Source organism: Zootoca vivipara, chromosome 8 (assembly GCF_965207765.1).
Source record: "Zootoca vivipara chromosome 8, rZooViv2.hap1.1, whole genome shotgun sequence".
Classification (NCBI taxonomy): Eukaryota; Metazoa; Chordata; class Lepidosauria; order Squamata; family Lacertidae; genus Zootoca; species Zootoca vivipara.
In genome coordinates this window covers 86,080,683-86,102,907 of record NC_142591.1, presented here as the reverse complement: position 1 = coordinate 86,102,907, position 22,225 = coordinate 86,080,683, and the positions used below count along the sequence as shown (strand labels likewise).

The following is a 22,225-nucleotide window of genomic DNA, read 5'->3' as shown; positions in this document are numbered from 1 at the left end:
CAGACTCATGTTGGTGGCTGTCCCATCTCGTCCTCTGTGGTCCCCTTCTCCTTGTGTCCTCCATCTTTCCCAACATTAGGGTCTTTTCCAGCCAAAGTATTGGAGCCTCAGCTTAAGGATCTGTCCTTCCAGTGAGCACTCAGGGCTGATTTCCTTCAGAATGGAGAGGTTTGATCTTCTTGCAGTCCATGGGACTCTCAAGAGTCTCCTCCAGCACCATAATTCAAAAGCATCAATTCTTTGGCGATCAGCCTTCTTTATGGTCCAGCTCTCACTTCCATACATCACTACTGGGAAAACCATAGCTTTAACCATACGGGACCTTTGTTGATGGTAAATTGAAACCCAGATAGTGAGAATAGATGGGAGGCATTGCAGTCAGGTGGAAGCAATCTTTAAGTACATTCTGAAGGAAACCAGATCATGTAGCGAGAACTACTATGGTACAGCGGTTGGGAGACTGCAGCCAGGACCACATATCCTCAAGGACTGCTTTTCCCCATAAGAACCGACTCAGACCCTGCGACCCTCATCTGAGGCTCTTCTTTGTGTGCCCACGAGAGGTCCAGAGGCTGAAGGGCCTTTGGTGTGGTGGCCCCTTGTTTGTGGGATGCTCTCCCCAGGGAGGCTCTTCTGGCACCTTCATGACATATTTTTAACCCAAAAAACCCCATTCCCCTTCAACTAAGCCTTGCCCTGGTTAATATTCCACGTCCTTTTAAATGTGATTATGAAGGTTGTGTTTTTGTTTTGTATTGATCTTGTCTTAACTATTTTCATTTGTGCTCCTACCTTCATATTTTTATCCAGTGAACCGCCCTGAGATCTTAGGGCAAAGGACAAATTTGATTTAAAAAATAAAATTTATTCGTCTGTTTTAGTTGCACCAGACCCAGAGAGGCGGCAGGGAGCAGGGCCGGATTTCGGTTTGATGAGGCCCTAAGCTTCTGAAGGTAATGGGGCCCTTTATATGTCCAGCTGTCCTTTGTCAACAACTGTTGCTGTTTTTTGTGTTGAATATATGCTATAAATATGGTTATTTATGGACCTCATAGGTATCTCAAGCCATTTGCACATAACGATTACCCAACACAACACACTGTTGCTGTACGTAGGTTTTATTTTATTTCTTTTTTATCTTACATTTTGGAAATGTACATCCAGTTTTTCCCCACCCATTAATTTTTTTGGGGGGTCCCCAGGACAGGGGGCCTAAGCTAGAGCCTGTTTAGCTTATACTGTACTGTACGTAAATCCGGCACTGGCGCTGGGGAAGCGAATGGCCGGCTGCGGGGTGTTTAGCCACGGAACCGGGGGCCGGACAGGAGGCCGCCCCGCCACCGCCCAGGGGCGGGCGGAGCAGAGCAGAGCGCGGGGCCGAGGGGACCCTCCGGCACCCTCGGGCCTCCTCGCAGGGAGCAGGCCGGAGGAGCGGCCTTCGCGCGGCGGGGAGGCCATGGCTTTCCTGAGGCGGCCCCTCATGGCGGCGGCCCTTTCCTTCCTGGCGCTCTTCGCCTCAGCGCGGGCCGAAGGAGGCGGCGTGGGCTGCGCCTCGGGGCTGTGGCCTCCGCGGCCTGCTGCCGGCTGGGAGTCCGAGGCCTCGGAGGCCTGCCCGGCGGAGCTCTCCCCTCACGAGGCGGCGGCGGGGGGCTTGGTGGTGGCGTCGGTGGCGGCCTGGGCGTCGCCGTCCTTCCGCGGCCCGGGCAACTCGGACCCGCGGCCCAACCGGGAGCTGCCCATCCTCTTGTGGTGGAGCGGCGGCCTGTTCCCGCACTTCCCGGGCTCCACGGCGCGGCTGGAGTGCGGCGGCGGCTCGTGCCTGGCCACCAAGGACCGCCGGACGAGGCTCCGCCGCCGGACGCGGGCGCTGCTCTTCTACGGGACGGACTTCCGCGCCTACGAGGCGCCGCTGCCTCGCCCGGCGCACCAGGCCTGGGCGCTGCTCCACGAGGAGTCGCCCATGAACAACTACCTGCTCTCGCACGGCGCCGGCGCCCGGCTCTTCAACTACACCGCCACCTTCCGCCGAGAGTCCGGCTACCCGCTCAGCCTGCAGTGGCTGCCCGACCTCGCCTACCTGCGCAGGCCGCCGGCGCTCGGCCTGGCCGAGAAGGAGCGCGCCCGGCGGAGGGAAGGCCTGGCCGCCGTCCTCTACATCCAGTCCCACTGCGACGTCCCCTCCGACCGGGACAGGTACGTCCGGGAGCTCGCCAAGCACCTCCAGGTATTTATCATCGCTTCCTCTTGTCAGAAGAACCTTAAGGTTTTACATATATATGTAATAGATGTTCATAAATGTACCAAGCTAACACATACAAATATAAAAAAATTCCTTCAGTAGCACCTTAAAGACCAACTAAGTTTTTATGCACACGAAAGCTCATACCAAAATAAAAACTTAGTTGGTCTTTAAGGTGCTACTGAAGGAATTTTTTTACTGTATTTTGCTTCGACTCAGACCAACACGGCTACCTACCTGTACATACAAATATGTAAAGCACATGTCTGAAACCCACAGAAAAGTCTCTCTCCCAAAATGACCTCAAAAAAATAATGAAAGGCACAAATACAGGATGGGAGACACCTGGCTTGAGAGCAGTACATGTGAAAAGGATCTAGGAGTCTTGGTAGACCACAAACTTGACATGAGTCAACAGTGTGATGCAGCAGCTCAAAAAGCCAATGCAATTCTGGGCTGCATCAATAGGAGTACAGTGGTACTGCAAGACGATTTTTTCGCAAGACGAATGCATCTTGCGATCTGATGGTGACTTGCAAGACGAATTCGTTTTGTGAAAAATTCGCCTTGCGAATCGTGGTTTCCCATAGGAATGCATTGAAATTTAATTAATGTGTTTCTATGGGCAAAAAAAAGAAATATCAGTGCATTCCTATGTGAAACCACGATTGGCAAGACGATTTTTTCGCAAAACGAATTGACTCACGGAATGAATTAAATTCGTCTTGCGAGGCACCACTGTATAGCATCTAGATCAAGGGAAGTAATAGTACAAATGTATTCCACTCTGGTCAGACCTCACCTGGAATACTGTGTCCAGTTCTGGGCACCACAGTTCAAGAAGGATACTGACGAGCTGGAACGTGTCCAGAAGAGGGCAACCAAAATGGTCAAAGGCCTGGAAACAATGCCTTATGAGGAACGGCTTAGGGAGCTGGGTATGTTTAGCCTGGAGAAGAGAAGAGAAGGTTAAGGGGTGATATGATAGCCATGTTCAAATATATAAAAGGATGTCATATAGAGGAGGGTGAAAGGTTATTTTCTGCTGCTCCAGAGAAGCGGACACGGAGCAATGGATTCAAGCTACAATAAAGTAGATTCCACCTAAACATTAGGAAGAACTTCCTGACAGTAAGAGCTGTTCGACAGTGGAATTTGCTGCCAAGGAGTGTGGTGGAGTCTCCTTCTTTGGAGGTCTTTAAACAGAGGCAGACATCTGTCAGGAATGCTTTGATGGTGTTTCCTGCTTGGCAGGGGGTTGGACTGGATGGCCTTTGTGGTCTCTTCCAACTCTTATGATTCTATGATTTCTCTGCAAGGTCGAAGGAAATGGGAAATCTCCCCATTGTCTCTTTCACAAATCCTGTCTTAAGGGCACATTTAAGATATGAATAGGGTGTGAGAATGTGACCTGTGGCCTGGATTCAGGAACTGAGTAACAAAAGTTACAGGTAGGTAGCCGTGTTGGTCTGCCATAGTCGAAACAAAATTTAAAAATTCCTTCCGGTAGCACCTTAGGTAAAGGGACCCCTGACTATTAGGTCCAGTCGTGACCAACTTGGGTTGAGGCGCTCATCTCGCGTTATTGGCCGAGGGATCCGGTGTACAGCTTCCAGGTCATGTGGTGAACCAGAGCAGCACACGGAAATGCCGTTTACCTTCCCGCTGGAGCAGTACCATCAGGGATTACTTAGTTGTAATTCTTGCTTTGCAGGGGCTTGGACTAGATGGCCCTTTGAATCCTTTTCAGCTCTATGATTCTACAATTCTTTGAACCCTTAACAAACTACAGTGCCCATGTTCTCTCTCTTTTTTGGGATGATGGGAGGTGGGGAGAGATGCACTTTTGATGTGTGTTTAGCCCTTGGAAACATATTTGGATTGGAGTGAGGAGGTGGGGCCAAAACCCAGCTTTTTCTTTTTCATGATGATTTATTTCCGTTGCAGGTGGACTCTTACGGTGCATGCCTGAACAACCGAGAGCTTCCCAGCACGAGGCTGAAGGACACTTCTACAGCCACCACAGAGGACTCTGAATTCATGGCTCTAATAGCCAAGTACAAGTTCCACCTGGCGATGGAGAATGCCATCTGCCGCGACTACATGACGGAAAAGCTTTGGCGGCCAATGCACGTCGGAGCAGTTCCTATATATCGAGGCTCCCCATCGGTACGTGACTGGATGCCGGACAATCATTCCATCATCCTCATTGATGACTTTGGGAGCCCCAAAGAGCTAGCAGAATACATTGATTATCTGGACAGGAATCCAGAGAAATATTTGGAATACCTGAAGTACAAGAGTCCCGGTGGCATTACGAACCGGTTCTTGGTGGAGAGCATGGAGAGGCGGGAATGGGGAGTGAACGATATGACCCGGCCTAATTATTTGAACGGGTTCGAGTGCTACGTCTGCGACAAGGTAAACGCCAGAATGAAGGCGGAGGAGGAGCATAGGAAGTCTCGTGGGAAAGTGCCGGCCCCTGAGCCTGAAATCGCCCAGTTCTCACACATGGGGTGCCCGCCACCAGCTCCCGGGTATGGAAATATTGAAGACATTCCTGATGGAGACAGGTACTAGCCATTGTCGTGGAATATGCAACTGTTCTTAAGAAAGCTGAGGGTTGTGCCGTGCTAAGTTGAAGTCACTTGTTCTGCTGGTGTTTTGCACCAGCAGGAGGTTGATGGATTGATTACATTTCTGCGCTGCGTGTTTCGTTCAAATGAACCCTAAAGCAGCTTGCAAACAATAAATAACAAGAACATGATAGAGCATAAAACAACATCACAAATACAGCGTAATAAACCATACAGAGTAATTAAGAAATCATCAGTGAAACTGCAACCTATCAAACACTGGGAACAAAGCGACAGCTAAAAAATAAGCTAAACGTCACAATTAAAGCAAAAGTCATAACCTATAAAGCATTTATAACCTATAAAGCAAAATAAACCACTTTAAAATAGCAGCCAAAAAATGAACTAAGCACACACACATTCTCCACACCCACATGACTCATAATCTTCCACTCTATTCAGCTCGTTAAAATATACGTCCACATAACGCAGCAACTCACTTCTGAAGGTTCCTCGGGCTGGAGGTGGGGGCAGTACAGGTGAAACCAACCACCCCTTGATGGCAAATGAACCTTTTCTCCCCTCAAGTCTCCCTCTGAAACAGCTCCCTTATGAAGGGAGGATTGGGTAAGGCAGGTGGGAAAAACCTTTACCTGCTGGTCAACACAGAAAGTTGTGCAAGAGAATGTGTTAGAACCCAGAAGTGACTTAGAAACGTCCTAAAGATGTCACTAAAACCTCATTAAAAGGGCATTTGCAGGCTTTTTTCATTGGTCAAAACAAAAAATAAAAAAAAATCCTTCCAGTAGCACCTTAGAGACCAACTAAATTTGTCATAGGTATGAGCTTTCGTGTGGATGCGCACTTCTTCAGATACCAGTGGGTTTTTCCAGTGGGTTTCAGATTACACACGATTTCTCTGATGCTCGGCACTCATTTTCTTTATTTTCTTTTTAGCTGGAAGGAAATGTGGCTGCAGGATTACTGGCAGAGCCTCGATCAGGCTGAAGCCCTCACAGCCATGATTCACCACAACGAGTCGCATCAGGGGAGATTCTGGGACTACATGCACCAAATCTTCAGGAAGAGAACGCAGCAAAACTAACCAGACTTGTTATTCAAGCTTCTTCAGGGCTACAAGATACAAACAGGACCCACAGAGTTACCATCACCAAAATTGCTGTTCCAGGACAACTTGAAAATCATCTTTTATATATGGTCTTCTCATTTTGGAGATTACTTTTTTTAAAAAAAATTCTTGCTTCCAAGAAAAGGCCACTTTTGAACCAGCTTTTGGTATTGGTTCATTTGCCACTGCTCCAAGAGTTGGGAGCCTCCCTGATCTGTGGGGCAAAAAACAGTAGTCAGCATTTCTGCTGCTTCAGCGTCTCTCAGAAAGTACTTTTTGGTGTGTGTGTGCCAAATTCCTTAACACGGACTGTTGGGCTTACTCTAAAAGTCCTGAATGGTTGCACTTCAGGGATTCCTTCTATTCATAAGTATTCTTCAACATACATTGGTTTCTTTACTATTTTTGATATATTTCATTTGATATGAAAGATAACAGAACAAGAGTTTACATAAGCTTAGCTATGCAGTATACAAATAACCACTTCTATATGGGCTGAAATGTGTTATGAACTGTGCACCTTATTTTGTGCACTTCCTCAATTTGTAGAGACTACACAGTTGCTCACTGTTCCCCAGTGATGTGACGGGTGCGAGCCAGCAGTAAATCACACTGAGCAAGCTGGAGTTAACTCTTTATTGGCAAAAGCAGGATTTGCTTAGGAGTATCAGGCCTAGTGAGCAAAGCAACCCATCTCCGGTAGATCTTGCCCCATGGATCAGTTGCTGAAACTGAAAGTCCCCGCCTCCTCACAGCTGCCTCAGTGTTAGAAACTGAGATATAAAAGCTAGGAGCTAAATGGCACCCTAAACCTAGGTTATGGGCGCCACAACAGAATGTCTAGGCACGCTATTTTTATAACAAGACTGCAAAGATGAAAATGAATGAATTGCAGCTAACATCTTACGTTCGTTTTTCACATTGTCTAGTCCTCATCTGAAGACGGCAAAAAACAAAGCAATGCTTCTCCCGCCCACCCCCTTAATTGTCGTATGAGGGTCCCTCAAAATGCTGCTTTTCTGTAAGGCCAGCTGAGAAGCAGAACCTATCAGCTTGCCTGACACTGCAATGATTTCTTGGAAGTTGGGCGGGCAGGAATTTCTCCTCCCATGCCCTCGGCGCCAGCAGTGGCAGTTTTGATCTGAAATCTTAGGTGCAGTACTGCGCCCAGAGCTCAGAAATTGCTTGCACTAATGAAATTCCCAGTTGCAAAATGTGCCTAGAACAATGGGAGTTTTGAACGCTGAGCTGCCCTAGTCCCCTCCTTTTCAGGTCCCCCTCCCCCCAAGCAGTCAGACTGCCTGCGTGAAGCCAGTTTCTTTGTCCTTTTCATGCCTCCTGGTTCTGGGAGACCGGCGGGAAAGGAGTTTGTTGCAGCAGGAGGGGGAGACACCTGTGCCTCTTCACCGGCCAGACTCCTCTCTCCTCCTTGACCTCCGTCCTCTTCTGCCTCTGATGCTGGACTTCTCTCTGCCACAGACTCTTCCTGCTCACTAAGCCTCATTACCGCTTCAGTTTTTGATACCTTCTCCTTCCATTCCTTTCTCTCCCCTCCCTTTGACCACTCATTGTCACCCCACCACCAATCCCTGGGCTGTGAGCCTTCTTTCCTTGGGGTTCCCCAGCTAGTTCCATCATTCCTCTGTGTCCATGACATGATGGGTTTATTAGGCTGATAATGACATGATCACTGCATATTGTGACAGCAGTCATGAAATTAAAAGGCGCCTGCTTCTTGGGATAAAAGCAATGACAAACCTAGACAGCATCTTAAAAAGCAGAGACATCACCTTGCCTACACAAAGGTCCGTATAGTTAAAGCTATGGTTTTCCCAGTAGCGATGTATGGAAGTGAGAGCTGGACCATAAAGAACGCTGATTGCCGAAGAATTGGTGCTTTTGAATTATGGTGCTGGAGGAGACTCTTGAGAGTCCCATGGACTGCAAGAAGATCAAACCTATCCATTCTGAAGGAAATCAGCCCTGAGTGCTCACTGGAAGGACAGATCGTGAAGCTGAGGCTCCAATACTTTGGCCACCTCATGAGAAGAGAAGACTCCCTGGAAAAGACCCTGGTGTTGGGAAAGATGGAGGGCACTAGGAGAAGGGGACGACAGAGGACGAGATGGTTGGACAGTGTTCTCGAAGCTACGAACATGAGTTTGACCAAACTGCGGGAGGCAGTGGAAGACAGGAGTGCCTGGTGTGCTATGGTCTATGGGGTCACGAAGAGTCGGACACGACTAAACAATGACAGGTAACTTGATGCGGGAAAGGAATTGGAGTTAGGAACAATGGACAATTTGTGCTGATTTCTGTCAGTTTTTTTTTTTAAAAAAATAAAGTTTATTGACAAACACATACAGAATACAATAACAAATGATGGATATGGCTAATAGCAAGAAAGGTGAAAGGAGAAAAATAAAACACAGTTGCAGAGGAGGGCTAAAAAGCCAAGAAACTACTTGGAATACAGTGTCACATTAAATTGCTGCATATGAGAAGAAAAAGGTGGGTTTATTCAGTTCTCACGTACGTGTCTGTAGAGCAGGGGGGTTAGTTCAGCTGAGCTCGCATAGCACTCGAGAGCAAGCAAGAGTGTATGGCATTGGCTGCACGTGGGCACTGTTAAGTTTCCTTTTTGGAATGGCTGCACCATAGCTGCTCCTGGCGAGACCCAGTGTGTCCTAGCATTTCCAGGATGCACAACAACCACTGCCCAAAAGGCAGGTAGGAAGTGGGAGGTAGGAAGCGGGATGCTCCTCCAGGTGTTGACATCACCCTTGTAGAACCATATCCCTGCAAGAAGGGTGGAAGGCAGTCTGAATGTACACACCAGGGCTGAAGCACAAGTTGGATTTGGCTCTCAAGTTCTCAATTCAGGTCAAAGCTGGTTTTGGCACAAGCGTGAACACCATTGGTATTGTTTCTTGGGAGAAGTGGAGTTCCTTACATTGATTTTTAAAAATAAGTAAATAAATGCATGGAATAAACAGCCTTCCATGTTCCCTTTGGCCTTGTTCCCCCCTAAAATCACTGCCAACAAGAAAGGAATGTGCAGTGAGCCCCCACACAAGTGACTCTTCAGGGAAAAGGAGGATCTACCTAGGTGGAAATTCTACTAATGTAAGAAAAACACAGATAATCTAGATGGAGAATGTTAAATGCAAGAGTCTTAGTATCCCTTCGTTTTAGAATGTGCAAGGATATGCTATCTACCACAGTTGGCACAGGTTTCTAACTTCTAACACCAGGTGGCACAAGCGAGTTATTTTTGCGCACTCTTCCAATGGGAAATTATAGAGCCAGAGATTTGTTGCACAAATCAAGACTCCCAATCAGCCAATAAAGAGTAATTGCAAGAGGAAGGAATAAGGAAACCACACTTGGTTTTGAGACTTTGTGACTAGTCTCAAGGCCATGCAGGAATCTGAGCCCAGGTCTCCACCTGACGCTCACATCACACCATTAAAACACAAATGCAAGAGGTCTAAGAAAGTGTGAAGCTTGGAATTTCCTCATTGGAAATCGATGGGTTGTAGTTACAGGTAGGTAGCCGTGTTGGTCTGACATAGTCTAAACAAAATAAAAAAATTCCTTCCAGCAGCACCTTAAAAGACCAACTAAGTTTTTATTTTGGTATGAGCTTTCGTGTGCATGCACACTTCTTCAGATACACTGAATTAGTAGTCGGCTAACTTTTTCCCAGAGCAGACCCACTGAACCTAAATTAGTCATGGCCATTAATTTTAATGCATTTACTCTGAGTAAGGTGGCTTTATACAACCTTAACTTCTCCCATCATTCAACATATATGTAAAAAAAAAATCGGTTCAAATCACCCCCAACTCTGGCTCATGAGGACAGAGGAGCCATACATTTCAGTGTAAGGAAAAACAGCTTTGGACACGGCTTGGCCCCCTCCTTACCAATGCAAAAAAGCACCAATATATGCATTCAGCTGCTAAAGATGCTCTCTTCCCATAAATGGAAAGCAGGTTTGCAGAGCTGCTCTGAGGCTCTCAGGAGTCATTGCCAGAGAAATGGACAGGGTTAAGCAGATTGCCACCATGCAGATTAATGCCTTCATCAATTTGAGCACAGCATGTTAGAAAAAGTGGCAGGTGGAACTTAACAGGGTTTTGATGGTGTAAATGATGTTTTCAGAATTCCTGCCTAGAGAGAGGACTTTGCCTTATGCAGGAGAGTCTACCTCCTCTCCCAGAAAGAGAGGGAGAATCTGGTTACCTGCAGAAGTGTGATCTGCAGAACTGGTGCTCATGCACCACTCTTATTGGTATTTTTTAACTTTCTATATTACGCTTCATCTGATGACCTCTACAGTTGTGCATAGATTCTGGTGTCGTTGGTTGTTCCTGCAGATAAACCAAAGTAGCAGATAGAAATGGTTTAAAAGATGAACCACCCCCACCCCCAGTGAATAAGCGTTTCTCCGATCTAGGAAGGGTGCTGGTCCATTGTGGCCATGATGCAAGGTAATCAGGAGGTGCTTTAAAAATGAAGGGCTGCGAATTCAAAAGTGGCTGGAGAGCCACGCCATCGTGTTCTGCAATGCTTGGTGTGCTACTGGCACAATCTGCTTAAAAACTGAATAAAGGCTGAACTGCTCCAAACCTAAGAGCAAAAGTCAATGCTTCGTGAATGTACACCAGAAAATATCCAAGGATACAAGCTGCACGGCGTACTTTGAAAAGACGTTACTGAACAATATTCACATCATAAAAATAAAAACCTTTATTGATAGTATGAACATTTAAGGTTTAATGCTGCCAGCTATAAAAATGGTAAAAAGACTTCTGCTTCAGACATTTGACTTTACAAATATACAGATGTTAATGACAATTAATACTAGATTATGCAGTCTGAACTTCATTAAATTCCCATTAGCCAGTGACAAACCTCTCTAGCTATACACGATTCAGAGAAGATTAAACATTATATTCCTATACACACAAGTCTATAGAGAACTTAAAATACTAACCCTAGAAGTCTCACTGGATTAGCTGGAACCATTTTAATAGTTGTGCTTTGTTTAATCTCAGAAGATAGGCTACTAGCAAAAATACATATTTCCTCTTGCATTCTCCCTTCCTATAATCCATTGTTGAATACAGTACTCAGTGCATTTCCTAATAAAATTATTGTATATAAATCTCTATCATATCGTAAAGAAAGGATACAAGTTAGTGTAAACACAAGGAAATATTTAAAGGGCTGCTACAAAACCCTCCTGTTTAGGATTAGAAGAGACACTGGAAAGAAACCATTCACCCCATTTTCAGCTCCACAGCCCACATCCAGACACCCGGGCAGCACAAGTGAGCTGTTCTGTGTGCTCATCAGAGTTGTGTCCTATCTGCCCATCAGCAACCAGCAATTACAACTGGCCAGAAAAATGGGAATTGCGGCACACGGATCAAAATTTAAGAGGGATATGATCATGTGGCAGGACCTCCTATGTCCTCATATGCCTGAGAGCCTGCCCTCAGAAATAACAGTCAATTGGCTAAAATGCTTCCAACCTAGCAATAGACCAACTTGCAAGACCAGAGTGTGGCATTTTGAAGCAGCACCAATATTTTTTTTAAAAAACACACACACAAGTATTCAAGAGCTTTGGTCCAGTGAAGGAATAGGACAACCTTCTCCCCCCTCCAAGGGCCACATTCCCTCAGAGGAAACCGACGGAGGGCCGCATGCCCGTGGGGGCTAGACACGGGGTTGGACAGGGACAGAACTGCAGGTACTCCGCATACCCCATGCTGTTTCTCTCGCCCCAAAGTTTGGAGAGTGAACATTTATGTGCAAGATGGCTATGAAACAAAACAGTAACCATCTCTCCCCTCGAAACACACAAGACATGCCCCTTTGGAAAGTGCTTTTCTCTTCCTGCCGACAGATTTTGCAGGTACAAATGGGGCAGGATCTGCACCTGCAAAGCTCCCCCGGTCAGGTGGGGAGCGTGTCCAAGGTGGAGGCTGTAAGGAGCAGGAAGAGGAGGGCCACTCTCGTCTCGCCATATGACAAAGATGATCACCTGCTGGTCCTCATGTAAAAATAGCAACATTATATTACATTTTAGAAATGTTTATTTGTGTAGATTGATTCTGGGGGGAATGGTGAAATGTGTTAAGGTCAATGTATTCTGAAACTTGACCACACACTCCTGCAATATCTTAGGGCCTAGCAGCCTGGCACCATTTCAGACAGGAGCCAGACACATGGCTTGCGAGGGTCAGAGGTGCAAGACCCGTACAGCACAGGTAGCTTCTTCATTAGAACAAAGACTTCTTCAGTCCTGTATCTGCCCCATGTCACTAACCATCTTTCCTAGGGGAAAAGTTCTCAGATGTAGGGGATATAAAGCTTAAGAACAGCTTCCTTGTGGGTTGAATCCAACGCCGTGTCGCTGTGTAAGTGGGACACACTTCACTCTTCCCCCCGCCCCGCCCCAGTGCCCTCCATGCACTCTCAAAACCTGGAGGGTTTGCAGCCCTTGGGGAGAAATTCTGGGGATGCACAGGAAAGAGAGAAAGGTCAGATCCCAGTGTGCAAGCGGTGCTGGATTTCACCCCGTAAGTGTAGTTCCTCGTTTTTGTTTTGTTTTTTGAGATATGAAGAATTTCAACATCATCAAACCAAGATTAAATGAGTTGTGTGCACAACCCGAAGACTCCTCTCTTTCCCCACATATATATGCATCTCTACGTGAAACATAATAATAATGATTTGGTTTCCACAGCGCTGCCAGGGCGGCTGGGCTGCCTTCTCTCAGCAAGCGCCCCTTAGGCAGCAAGACCGATGTCAGCTCGACATACAGGATTAGTGCGCCATGAGCACGTTTTAAGTTATTGCTTTGGATCTTCTAGTATGGATCCCTATCCTTCCAATGCAAAAACCTGTATAGAATTGACTAACCGTTTCTCATTTCAAGTAACGTTAAAGATCTTTATCAAATAACAAGATAAGCTCTCAGAAGTTCTACACACACACACACACACACACAGCAGTAGACTATGTGAAGAATATTAAAAGCTAGCTTTCAAGATTTAATCTCGCCTATTTTATCTCTGCGTAAGAGAGAAAAATGCAAGGAATGGATACTTGACTGGGAAAAATAACACCCAAACAAAGTGGCACCCTGATTGTTTAAAGCTCCCAAAGTGTTTTTAAAGAAAGGTTACGTCATCAGAAAGGCCTGGGTTGCCTAAAGCTCAGCAACAGGGGCCAAAGTGCTCCAGACACAGCAGCTACATTGACTGACCGACTCTAGCGGTCACCTTTGGAACATTCCCCTTCTGTATGTAGTGTACTGAGAACTGGGAAGGATTAAGAACAACATTCATGATTCAGAGAGGAAACTGCTTTCTGCAGTTGGACGATCCCTTCTGGGATTTGCAGAGAATCACATTCATATCTGCAGGCTTAAGCTCAGGCACTTCTTAGAAAATGTCTGTCTGGAATGGAAGTTTGCATGGAGTGTGTTTTTTTTCTTTCCTTTTCTGCATAATTTAAAAATGAGTGTTTCGGCGTCATAGTCTGCTGGTCAGCGCCAAGCATCAGGAATTCACCGCATCTCTGTCTCTTTTTCTTTGTTTGATGTGCCTGCTGCTATGAGAGACCTTGAGGCTCTAGTGTTTTAAGAAAGGTCTATACACAAGTCGTGCTATTTTTCTACACGCTATAAAACAAAAGAAAAAGTACACTAAGTGTGTTATACAAACAGATTTTTGTTGCTACCCAAATAATAAATAACATGGAGTGGCTAAGACAGTGTTTCAGCTCTAGGAATCGCAAACGCTCGGAATGCAGCACTTTCGGGAGACTAGCTGTTGGCTGGCAGCAAGATCTCCATTTCTTTCCCGTTGGCCACCACGGCATTGATTGAGCAGCTGCTTGCCAAGTCCGCAGGGGAACCCAGAGAGGAGGTCTTCGCCGGCGGAGTGTGGGTGGCTGGAGAAGGAGCCAGCCCGGGTTTCTTTGGAGGAATCGGCGGAGGGTTCCCTCTTTCTGCTCTGGGTATGGTTGGCGATTTAATGCCAGGCGACAGTGGGCTGAGCGGGCTGGAGACTTTGCCTGGGCTAGACTCGCTTTTGGGGCTCATGGCGCTGGCCAGGGTTCGGTAGTCTGTGCCAAAGGGGGAACTGTTAGGCGAGACGGGCTTGATGGGGCCCTGCTGGCTGGTGAACCTGGAGAGAACCTGAGTGACGGTGTTGCGGGCAAGCTGCTTGGCGGCCGAGTTGTCCACGAGGGTGGGCGACAGGTCCCTGGACGGGGGGCTTTGGAGACCACTCGACGGGTGGTCCTGGTCAGCTTGGGACTGGAATTTGTGGCGAGCGGCGTGGAAGCGCTGGTTGATCCCCACCTGGTAAGAAGACTGATAACTGGGGCTGTTGGCCGAGGCTCCAAGCGAGCGCTTAGTCATCACTGGCGAGGAGCACGGGGACGATGTCAGCGAGGAAGAGGCAGTGTTGCTCGGAGATAAGGAGATCCCACCGGAAGGCAGGGGTGGGATGGATGGGGAAAGAGACTCTGTTCTCACCGGGGAGCTGCTGTTTTCGGTGGGACCCTCAGGAGTGGACCCAGCAGGCTTGCTCTTCTCCAGATTCTCCACGCTGGGCTGGGCTGGCTCCACACTCGCTTGCGCATCGGCCTCGCAGTGCCCATTTGCCTTCGCGTAAGGGTGGGGGGCCGTGGCAGTGACAGGCGATAGGGCACGGGCCAGTTGGATGGTGCTTCCCTGGCTCTCCTTCAAGGGGCTTTCTGTCTGGCAAGCGACAGACCGACTTGGGTCTTCTGGGACAGCCGCAATGGACACCTTGGAGACCCTTGGTGGAGGGTTCTCCGCTTTGCAGGAAGCCTCCAGCTCCTTGAGGGTCTGCTTCAGAAGCTCCACCTCTTCCTTCAGGGCTTTGGTGCGGTTCTCTTCCCGGTTCAGCTTGGCTCTCAGCTGCTCCCGCTCAATGTCAAACTCGGAGAGCTGCTTCTCGACCTGGGCCTCCATCTGCAAGCCCCTCTTCTTCTTGGCTGCCAGCTCCTCCTCCAGCTGGCTCACTTTGCTCCTCTCCTTCTCCAGCTTCCCGCTCAGCTCGCCCAGCTTCTGCCCCTCCTCGGCAGCCTTGGCGGCGGCTTTCTTGCACTCCAGCACCAGCATGGAGGAGAGCTGCTTGTGATGGGCGTGCTCCTCCTCCAGCTGACTCGAGAGCTTCTTCTGCTCCCTTTCAAACTTCTTCACCTGGGACTTCTCAAATTCCAGCTGGAAGGGAAGAGAAAGACGCTTAGGGGAAGGAGGGGACCAGGTTTGGCTTCTCAAACACTCCCCCCCACAAACAGAAAGATCCTCAAAGTCAGTTGTGTCAGTTAACGAGGGGAGAACGAGTGCAAGAAAAACAAAGGTTTTTCTTGTGAAAATTCTGCCCTCCCAGGCTGACAGATGTCCAAATCAATACAAGATTATGGACTGCATACATAATTGTTGAGTACATAAGTAGGTCAGGACTGGGAACTTCCTGCAAACTGAGGGCCACATTCCCTTAGGTTAACAGTGTAAGAGACTTCCTACTTGCAGTGGGTAGGGGAGGAGCCAAAGATCCATTCATCCTATCACACAAACCTGTTCCCACTGTGCGACTGCAATCCCCTCCCCTCCATGCAAACGGTAGGCACTGGGTCTCCGGTCCAGAGTGGGACCAGGGGTGGGCTTTTAAACTTTGCTCCCACTGCAGTCCTGATCTTGACTGCCACAGCCAGCGCTTGCCATTGGCATTGGGGGGAAACTCGATTGACCCATTTCTTCCCATGTGCAAACAGAAGAGGGAAGCGAGAAGACAATCCTATTTTCGCTACGACTAAAATGCACACCGCATTTCCTTTTATCCTCAAATGTTATTACATCTCTTTGCATCTTTCTGTGTTCCTACAAAGACCAAAACTGACTGGCCTCTGCAAAGGAGCAAAAACTCTCCCTCTAGTAAGTCTCCTTCCAAGTTTGCAGGGGGGGGGGAGTCAACTCTCAGAGATAGAAATACTGGGGCTAGCTGCCGGTCTCCTCACCCACGCAAGGCATGTTCTCTGGGTTAGACAGCAATTAATCACTCCTCCCTGAACGCTGAGTAAGGAGTGAGAGGGCATACCTGTTGGGTGAGCCGCTCTCGCTCCTTTTCTAGCATGTACGTTACGTCATCCCCTTCAGCAGTATCTTGGGCGTGCCTCTGCCTCTCTTCCTCAAGATCCAAGATTACCTTTCAAAAGAGAAAAGAACACCATCCATCACCTTGAAAGACAATTACAAGATAATTACAAGTGTATCCAGATGTGCAGGCCAGCTCCCTTTCTGCCGAAAGCAAAAATGAAAGCTCTAATGAAGGCATGCGGAACCCCTGACCTTTACTTACGTGTAAGGGTTCTGAGAAACTACACTACCAACCCACCCGCCCCCGTCCATTTTCGGCAATTTTCAAGGTTTGTCCTCTTTTGGCTTGTGAAAGAAATGACAAAAACATGCAGAAAGAGCAGCAACAGACACACACATAGTGACACTTGGTTGAAATAATTTGCTGAACAATTATGAAAACCTGAATCAGTTGTTATATGAATTTGAGCCGAGCAGAAGAAAACCTAAACAGATGGACAAAAACAGACGCTCAGAAAGAATGACGGTCTTCAGGACGCTGACTGGGTCAAAAATGAAATGTGTACAAATATAATTTTGTTTTCTATTAATTTAGAGAGACAACTGTTTCAGTCACTAGCAGCACAAAGCCAGGGAAAGAAAAGGAGGAATCTTGTAGCACTTCACACAAATCTACTTCAAGTGCTTTAAAAGAGATGGTTTCTAGCCCATTCCAAGAGAATCATGGTGCATGAAAGAGCTTTGACCGCTAGAGTCGATCAGTTGTTTTCCTGCTATGAACCAAGTCAGTGTGGCTGAGGATGCCTTTGGTGCTAGTTAGAGGCACCATATAGAGCAGGCATCCCCAAACTTCGGCCCTCCAGATGTTTTGGACCACAATTCCCATCATCCCTGACCACTGGGTCCTGTTAGCTAGGGATCATGGGAGTTGTAGGCCAAAACATCTGGAGGGCCGAAGTTTGGGGATGCCTGATATAGAGAATGTTAGCCCTGCAGCATGATTTTACTGAACATAAGCAACATTTGAGACACGGAAATGTGCAAAACATTGAAAATGTCACATCAAATTATTAAAGTGGTCCAATATGTAATGTTAACCTGTTATCAAATGTGAAGCAGGAGCAGTTTTACTGTCTTGCTTCAAAGTGGGAAGGGCTCAATAAAACCCTTTCTTTCTCCCCCCCCCTCCCTCCCAGCTCATGAAACCCACCTTTCGATGCCTGCTCTCTGCAGCTGCGAGTTGGGACAACATTTTTTCCTGCATATTCTTGCAGTGTTTCATCACAACCTTCAGGATGGACAAGGGATTGGCACAAACAGGCTGCTTATCGCCATGATTCTCTTCCTTCAGTGCCTCAAAATCCCTCTGAAGAGCCATCAGCGGATCACTAATGTTGAATTTTCCATAGCGCTCTTCAATGAAAGCATCTCTGCGCTGGGCCTGAAAACACATTATCAAGTTTTTCACACTGTTAGCTACCAAAGAAAAGGAAAAAGAGAACCCTCAAAATAAAATCCTCATGGAAACAGGAGTTATGAAAGGCTGGTCAGAGTAAAAAAAAAAACAAGCACAATGACTGCTGAGATGCACAAATGGGGGACAAAGGAGACATTTTAGAGGTCCTGACAAACAAGGGGGGGACTTTAACCCCCCAAAAGAGAGTCACTTATGACAACATTGCAATGCTTATGGTAGTTATCACAGGAGCCAACTCCTAGGCGCGGAGGGGTCTTTGCTCCCCCCCAAAAAATATTTGAGCCCTCCCCCCAAAGTTAATGGACATTATTATTCAAATGGTGTGCGTGCACTGCATCATGTGATTGATTATGTGGTGTGGGGATCACCTACCCCGCCCAATATTTTATTCAAGTTTGCATCCCTGGTAGTTATCGCTTATAACATCATATTCTTAAAAGTAGGTGGTTCCTTTTATTAGGATAGACCATGGGTAGGCAAACTAAGGCCTGGGGGCCAGATCTGGCCCAATCGCCTTCTAAATCTGGCCCGCGGAAGGTCCAGGAATCAGTGTGTTTTTACATGAGTAGAATGTGTCCTTTTATTTAAAATGCAACTCTGGGTGATTTGTGGGGCATAGGAATTCGTTCATTTTCCCCCTTCAAAATATAGTCCGGCCATAGCTGTCAAGTTCTCCCTTTTTTAAAGGGAAATTCCCCTATGCTGAATAGGCTTCCTCGCGAGAAAGAGAAAACTTGACTGATAGACTGAATGGGTCCGAAGAGGGGAGGGAAGCTGTAAAGGACCAACAGGGGCTGCCACCAGGGCAGGGCAGAGGCAGGATCAGGGCCCCAGTCAGTAGGGCTTGCTGCCAGAGAATGGCTGGGAGGCAAGCCTGCAGTCAGACAAGGCGTGCTATTCCTCCTCCCTATCATGGGGCCCTGATACAACAGAGAAGGAAGAGTTGGGGAGAAGCACAACTGTAGTTCCTTTGGTGCTGGCATTAAACTTTGTTTTTGTTTTTGTTAAGCACTGTGTCTAGGTCCATCCGACAAACCACAATGCACAGGGGCTCATGCTTCAGTATCACACAATGTGTGATACTGAAATTAATACCTTATTACAAGCCACGAAGGAGAGCAGAAACCTGATAAGTATCCTTCCCTCCAGCCATGATTTGCACCATCATTAACTGCAGCTATCAATTTACATCATCACTTTTCCCAGCAGGAAATCATTTGCAGGAAAAGGAAGCCCAGCTTCCAAATGCAGAGGTCTGTGGTTGTTTTAATTACTGCCAAAAAAGAAATTCCCAAGATCAACACAAAGGAGCCCTTTCAACCGAAGAACCAAGGGTCATACACATCCCTATGACCCCTTTGTGTTAGCTTACGATGACGGATGAACACATCAAGGCTGGGCAGTTGCTGGATGGACAGCCTGCTTCCTCTTCCATTGTTGCCAAGCCTGGGCTAACAGATTACAAATGCACACATGAATCTATTTATAAACTACAATGTAGTAAAGCGGACGTGGGTCACAAAAGAGTCCAGGATTTGCTTTAGATCTGGGTATTTGAAAGGGATTAAATTTCTCCAGGCAGTAAGGTTCAGCAATTTTACAGACATGAGTGGCTGGGGTATAAATAATAAGACAAACCTAGACAACATCATAAAAAGCAGAGACATCACCTTGCCTACAAAGGTCCGTATAGTTAAAGCTATGGTTTTCCCAGTAGTGATGTATGGAAGTGAGAGCTGGACCATAAAGAAGGCTGATCGCTGAAGAATTGATGCTTTTGAATTATGGTGCTGGAGGAAACTCTTGAGAGTCCCATGGACTGCAAGAAGATCAAACCTATCCATTCTGAAGGAAATCAGCCCTGAGTGCTCCCTGGAAGGACAGATCGTGAAGCTGAGGCTCCAATACTTTGGCCACCTCATGAGAAGAGAAGAATCCTTGGAAAAGACCCTGATGTTGGGAAAGATGGAGGGCACTAGGAGAAGGGGACGACAGAGGACGAGATGGTTGGACAGTGTTCTTGAAGCTACGAACATGAGTTTGACCAAACTCAAACTCCAGTGCAAGACAGGAGTGCCTGGCGTGCTATGGTCCATGGGGTCACGAAGAGTCAGACACGACTAAACAACAACAACATAAATATTTATTATTATTATTATTATTATTATTATTATTATTATTATTATTATGTGTTAGGTGGTATCTCCTCTTGCGATGTAAGAAGGCATGACTTTTCGTTCTACCCTGCATTTGCCACTTCCTGCACTGTTTCCGTTCCACTACAATGCGTCTTCCACCAAAAATGGCTTTATTTCCCTCACTGTCCACTGTGGTGAATTCTGTAACTTCCATAATTCACATTAAGTAATTATGCAAATTACAGTTTCCTACCCAGGTCATATCAATGCAAAGGGAATGCAATGCAATGCAATTGAAGGTTAGGACCATGATCAAGTACGTATTGTCTGTGGACTGAATGCAACAACAATGAATCTTATTCACTGGATTGATTTCCCTTCTAGATATGGGACAGCAATTCCTACTCTTCTCTTCTCATTTCTCCCAAACACTTGCAACTGTCAGGGGTAGAGTGTAGGAAGCTACAGGGCAGGGTAATAATAATAATAATAATAATAATAATAATAATAATAATAATAATAATTTATTTATACCCCGCCCATCTGGCCGGGTTCCCCCAGCCACTCTGGGCGGCTTCCAACAAAACATTAAAATACAGAAATCCATCAAACATTAAAAGCTTCCCTAAACTGGGTAGCTGGGTTTGAGATCTCAAGTCTTCATTTTATGGTAATTACAAGTACCGTAATTTTAGAAATCAAGCCCCCCCCCCTAGAAACTCATCAGACCACTAGGTCATCAGACCATCAGCTCACACAGAATGGACCACTCCTCCATACAGGAACTCAAACAGAGCTGATGGCAGTCCTGACTTCTGTGTGGCCTGTTTTTGTGCATTTCATTTTCAAATTGCTCCTGAACCCTGCCTCTCACTTGAGAGATTCTGGAGTTAGTCTGCAGGAAAAGTTAAGCCACGTGGATGGCATAACTGGGGGTGCAGTGGGCTGAAACTTTTTGGAGAGAGGCTGGGAGGTGACTTCAACTCCCACCTGAAACCCCGGAAAGCACTACAAGTCAGAGTAGACATCACTAGGCTAGGCGGATCAGTGGTCTAACTTGGTATAAGGCAGCTTTTTATGTTCTGCTCCTGCTATCTCATGGCACAACAAAAGACTGCCGCTTACATAAAGATTTCTTGGCTTGGCAAGGCATATTTGACAGGTCAGCCTTTGCTCTCTCGACTCCATATGCAAAACAATTATAGACTAAGGGATTGTCTTTTATGTCATTGCTCAACAATATCATCCCACTGGCATTGTATGTTCCAGCTCAAGGCTGCTTCGTACATTTACTGGTACCGTATAATCCGGCGTATAAGACGACCCCCAACTTTTCCAGTTAAAATATAGAGTTTGGGATATACTCGCCGTATAAGAAATACAACCTGGCATATAAGATGACCCCCGACATTTGAAAAGATTTTCCTGGGTTATATACCATATATATACAGGAATATACAGTATATGTCAGACATTTCCACTTCTGGCATTTTAGCTGTAGTGGATACACAACATGGATCTGTCGAGAATGTGCTAAAATGAAACAGTGAAGCAGCCCTCCGTCTCAAGGCTAATGGAAAATTTTTGCTCTCCTGACTGTTCTGGGAAATCCATCCCCGAGTCTCCTTCCTTGTTCAAGGCACATAAAAGCTCTCCGCGCACAAAACAAGTCCCAGTTTACTGACTGAATCACATGTTCTGAACCACAGACACCACCACTGTCCCACTCTGGGAAGAGAACACTGATACCCATTTAGAACTGCTAAGCAGAGAACAACAAGGCATTTCATGAATCGCTTCTACAACTGGAGAGGAAATACACCCCAGGAAATTTAAGAAGTGGAATGGTGCTAGCCTAATCTCAGTCCACACAAATACTAAATGCAAGAGCAGTGCCGCTTCACTTAACGACTGTTCAGTAAATGTAATGCCAGTCTGGATAGCGAGACTGCTGATCCACCACATATTCATCTTTGTGAGGACTGAACCATGCAGAAGAGTAATCCTACATGGAATCCGAGATTAATTTATACAAAAGCAGCAGAGTAATTCTCTCATGTTACTATTTGTCTCTTCAAAATCTGTTCTTAACTAGCTTAAGAAGAGCACCAAACCGGTATGGTTTGCATACTCCCAACGCAGCTTATAATGTCATTTCAAATAAGCCTGACCTGATTAAGTTTTGACTACAGTAAACCTAATGAGTAGGGGCAAAGCTGTTCAGAAAAGATCGGCCCTCCAAAGGTAAGCTTCTGGGATCCAGAAAAACCAGAGACTGTATTCTGTTCAAAACTTCTAGTCACTTACACAAGGTACCATAGATGCTTTAAACGTAGCCGTGGACACAGTCACTGTGAATGCCCAAGATCTCCACACACACACACACACACACACACACACACACACACACACACACACCAGCCCATGTTTCTCACGGTGTACTGTACAGGGGCTCTCCCCCTGATGAGCTGATTGGTAAAAGCCTGATCAAGTACAGAGGTTATTTGCATTTG

At 46.6% G+C, this 22,225-nt stretch overlaps 3 protein-coding genes across 3 annotated transcripts in view; 2 read left to right on the top strand and 1 right to left on the bottom strand.

The window, feature by feature from the left end:
• Window positions 1-22,225, top strand: part of STX17 (syntaxin 17) — a 257,051-nt gene that overhangs the window by 121,025 nt on the left and 113,801 nt on the right. The gene's annotated exons all lie outside the window — the stretch shown is intronic.
• Window positions 759-8,303, top strand: POFUT4 (protein O-fucosyltransferase 4). The gene is made up of 3 exons (XM_035124461.3): window positions 759-2,224; window positions 4,187-4,812; window positions 5,773-8,303. The coding sequence occupies exons 1-3, from the start codon at window positions 1,280-1,282 to the stop codon at window positions 5,918-5,920; spliced, it is 1,719 nt and encodes a 572-aa protein (XP_034980352.3). The 5' UTR covers window positions 759-1,279; the 3' UTR covers window positions 5,921-8,303.
• LOC118089980 (CTTNBP2 N-terminal-like protein) overlaps window positions 10,676-22,225 on the bottom strand; it is a 36,002-nt gene continuing 24,452 nt past the window's right edge. Inside the window, exons 3-5 of the mRNA XM_035125210.3 lie at window positions 17,308-17,538; window positions 16,099-16,206; window positions 10,676-15,221 (exon numbers count right to left, since the gene is read on the bottom strand). Of these exons, the coding sequence (XP_034981101.3) occupies window positions 13,791-15,221; window positions 16,099-16,206; window positions 17,308-17,538 (1,770 nt within the window). The 3' untranslated portion in view covers window positions 10,676-13,790. The remainder of the gene's footprint in view (window positions 15,222-16,098; window positions 16,207-17,307; window positions 17,539-22,225) is intronic.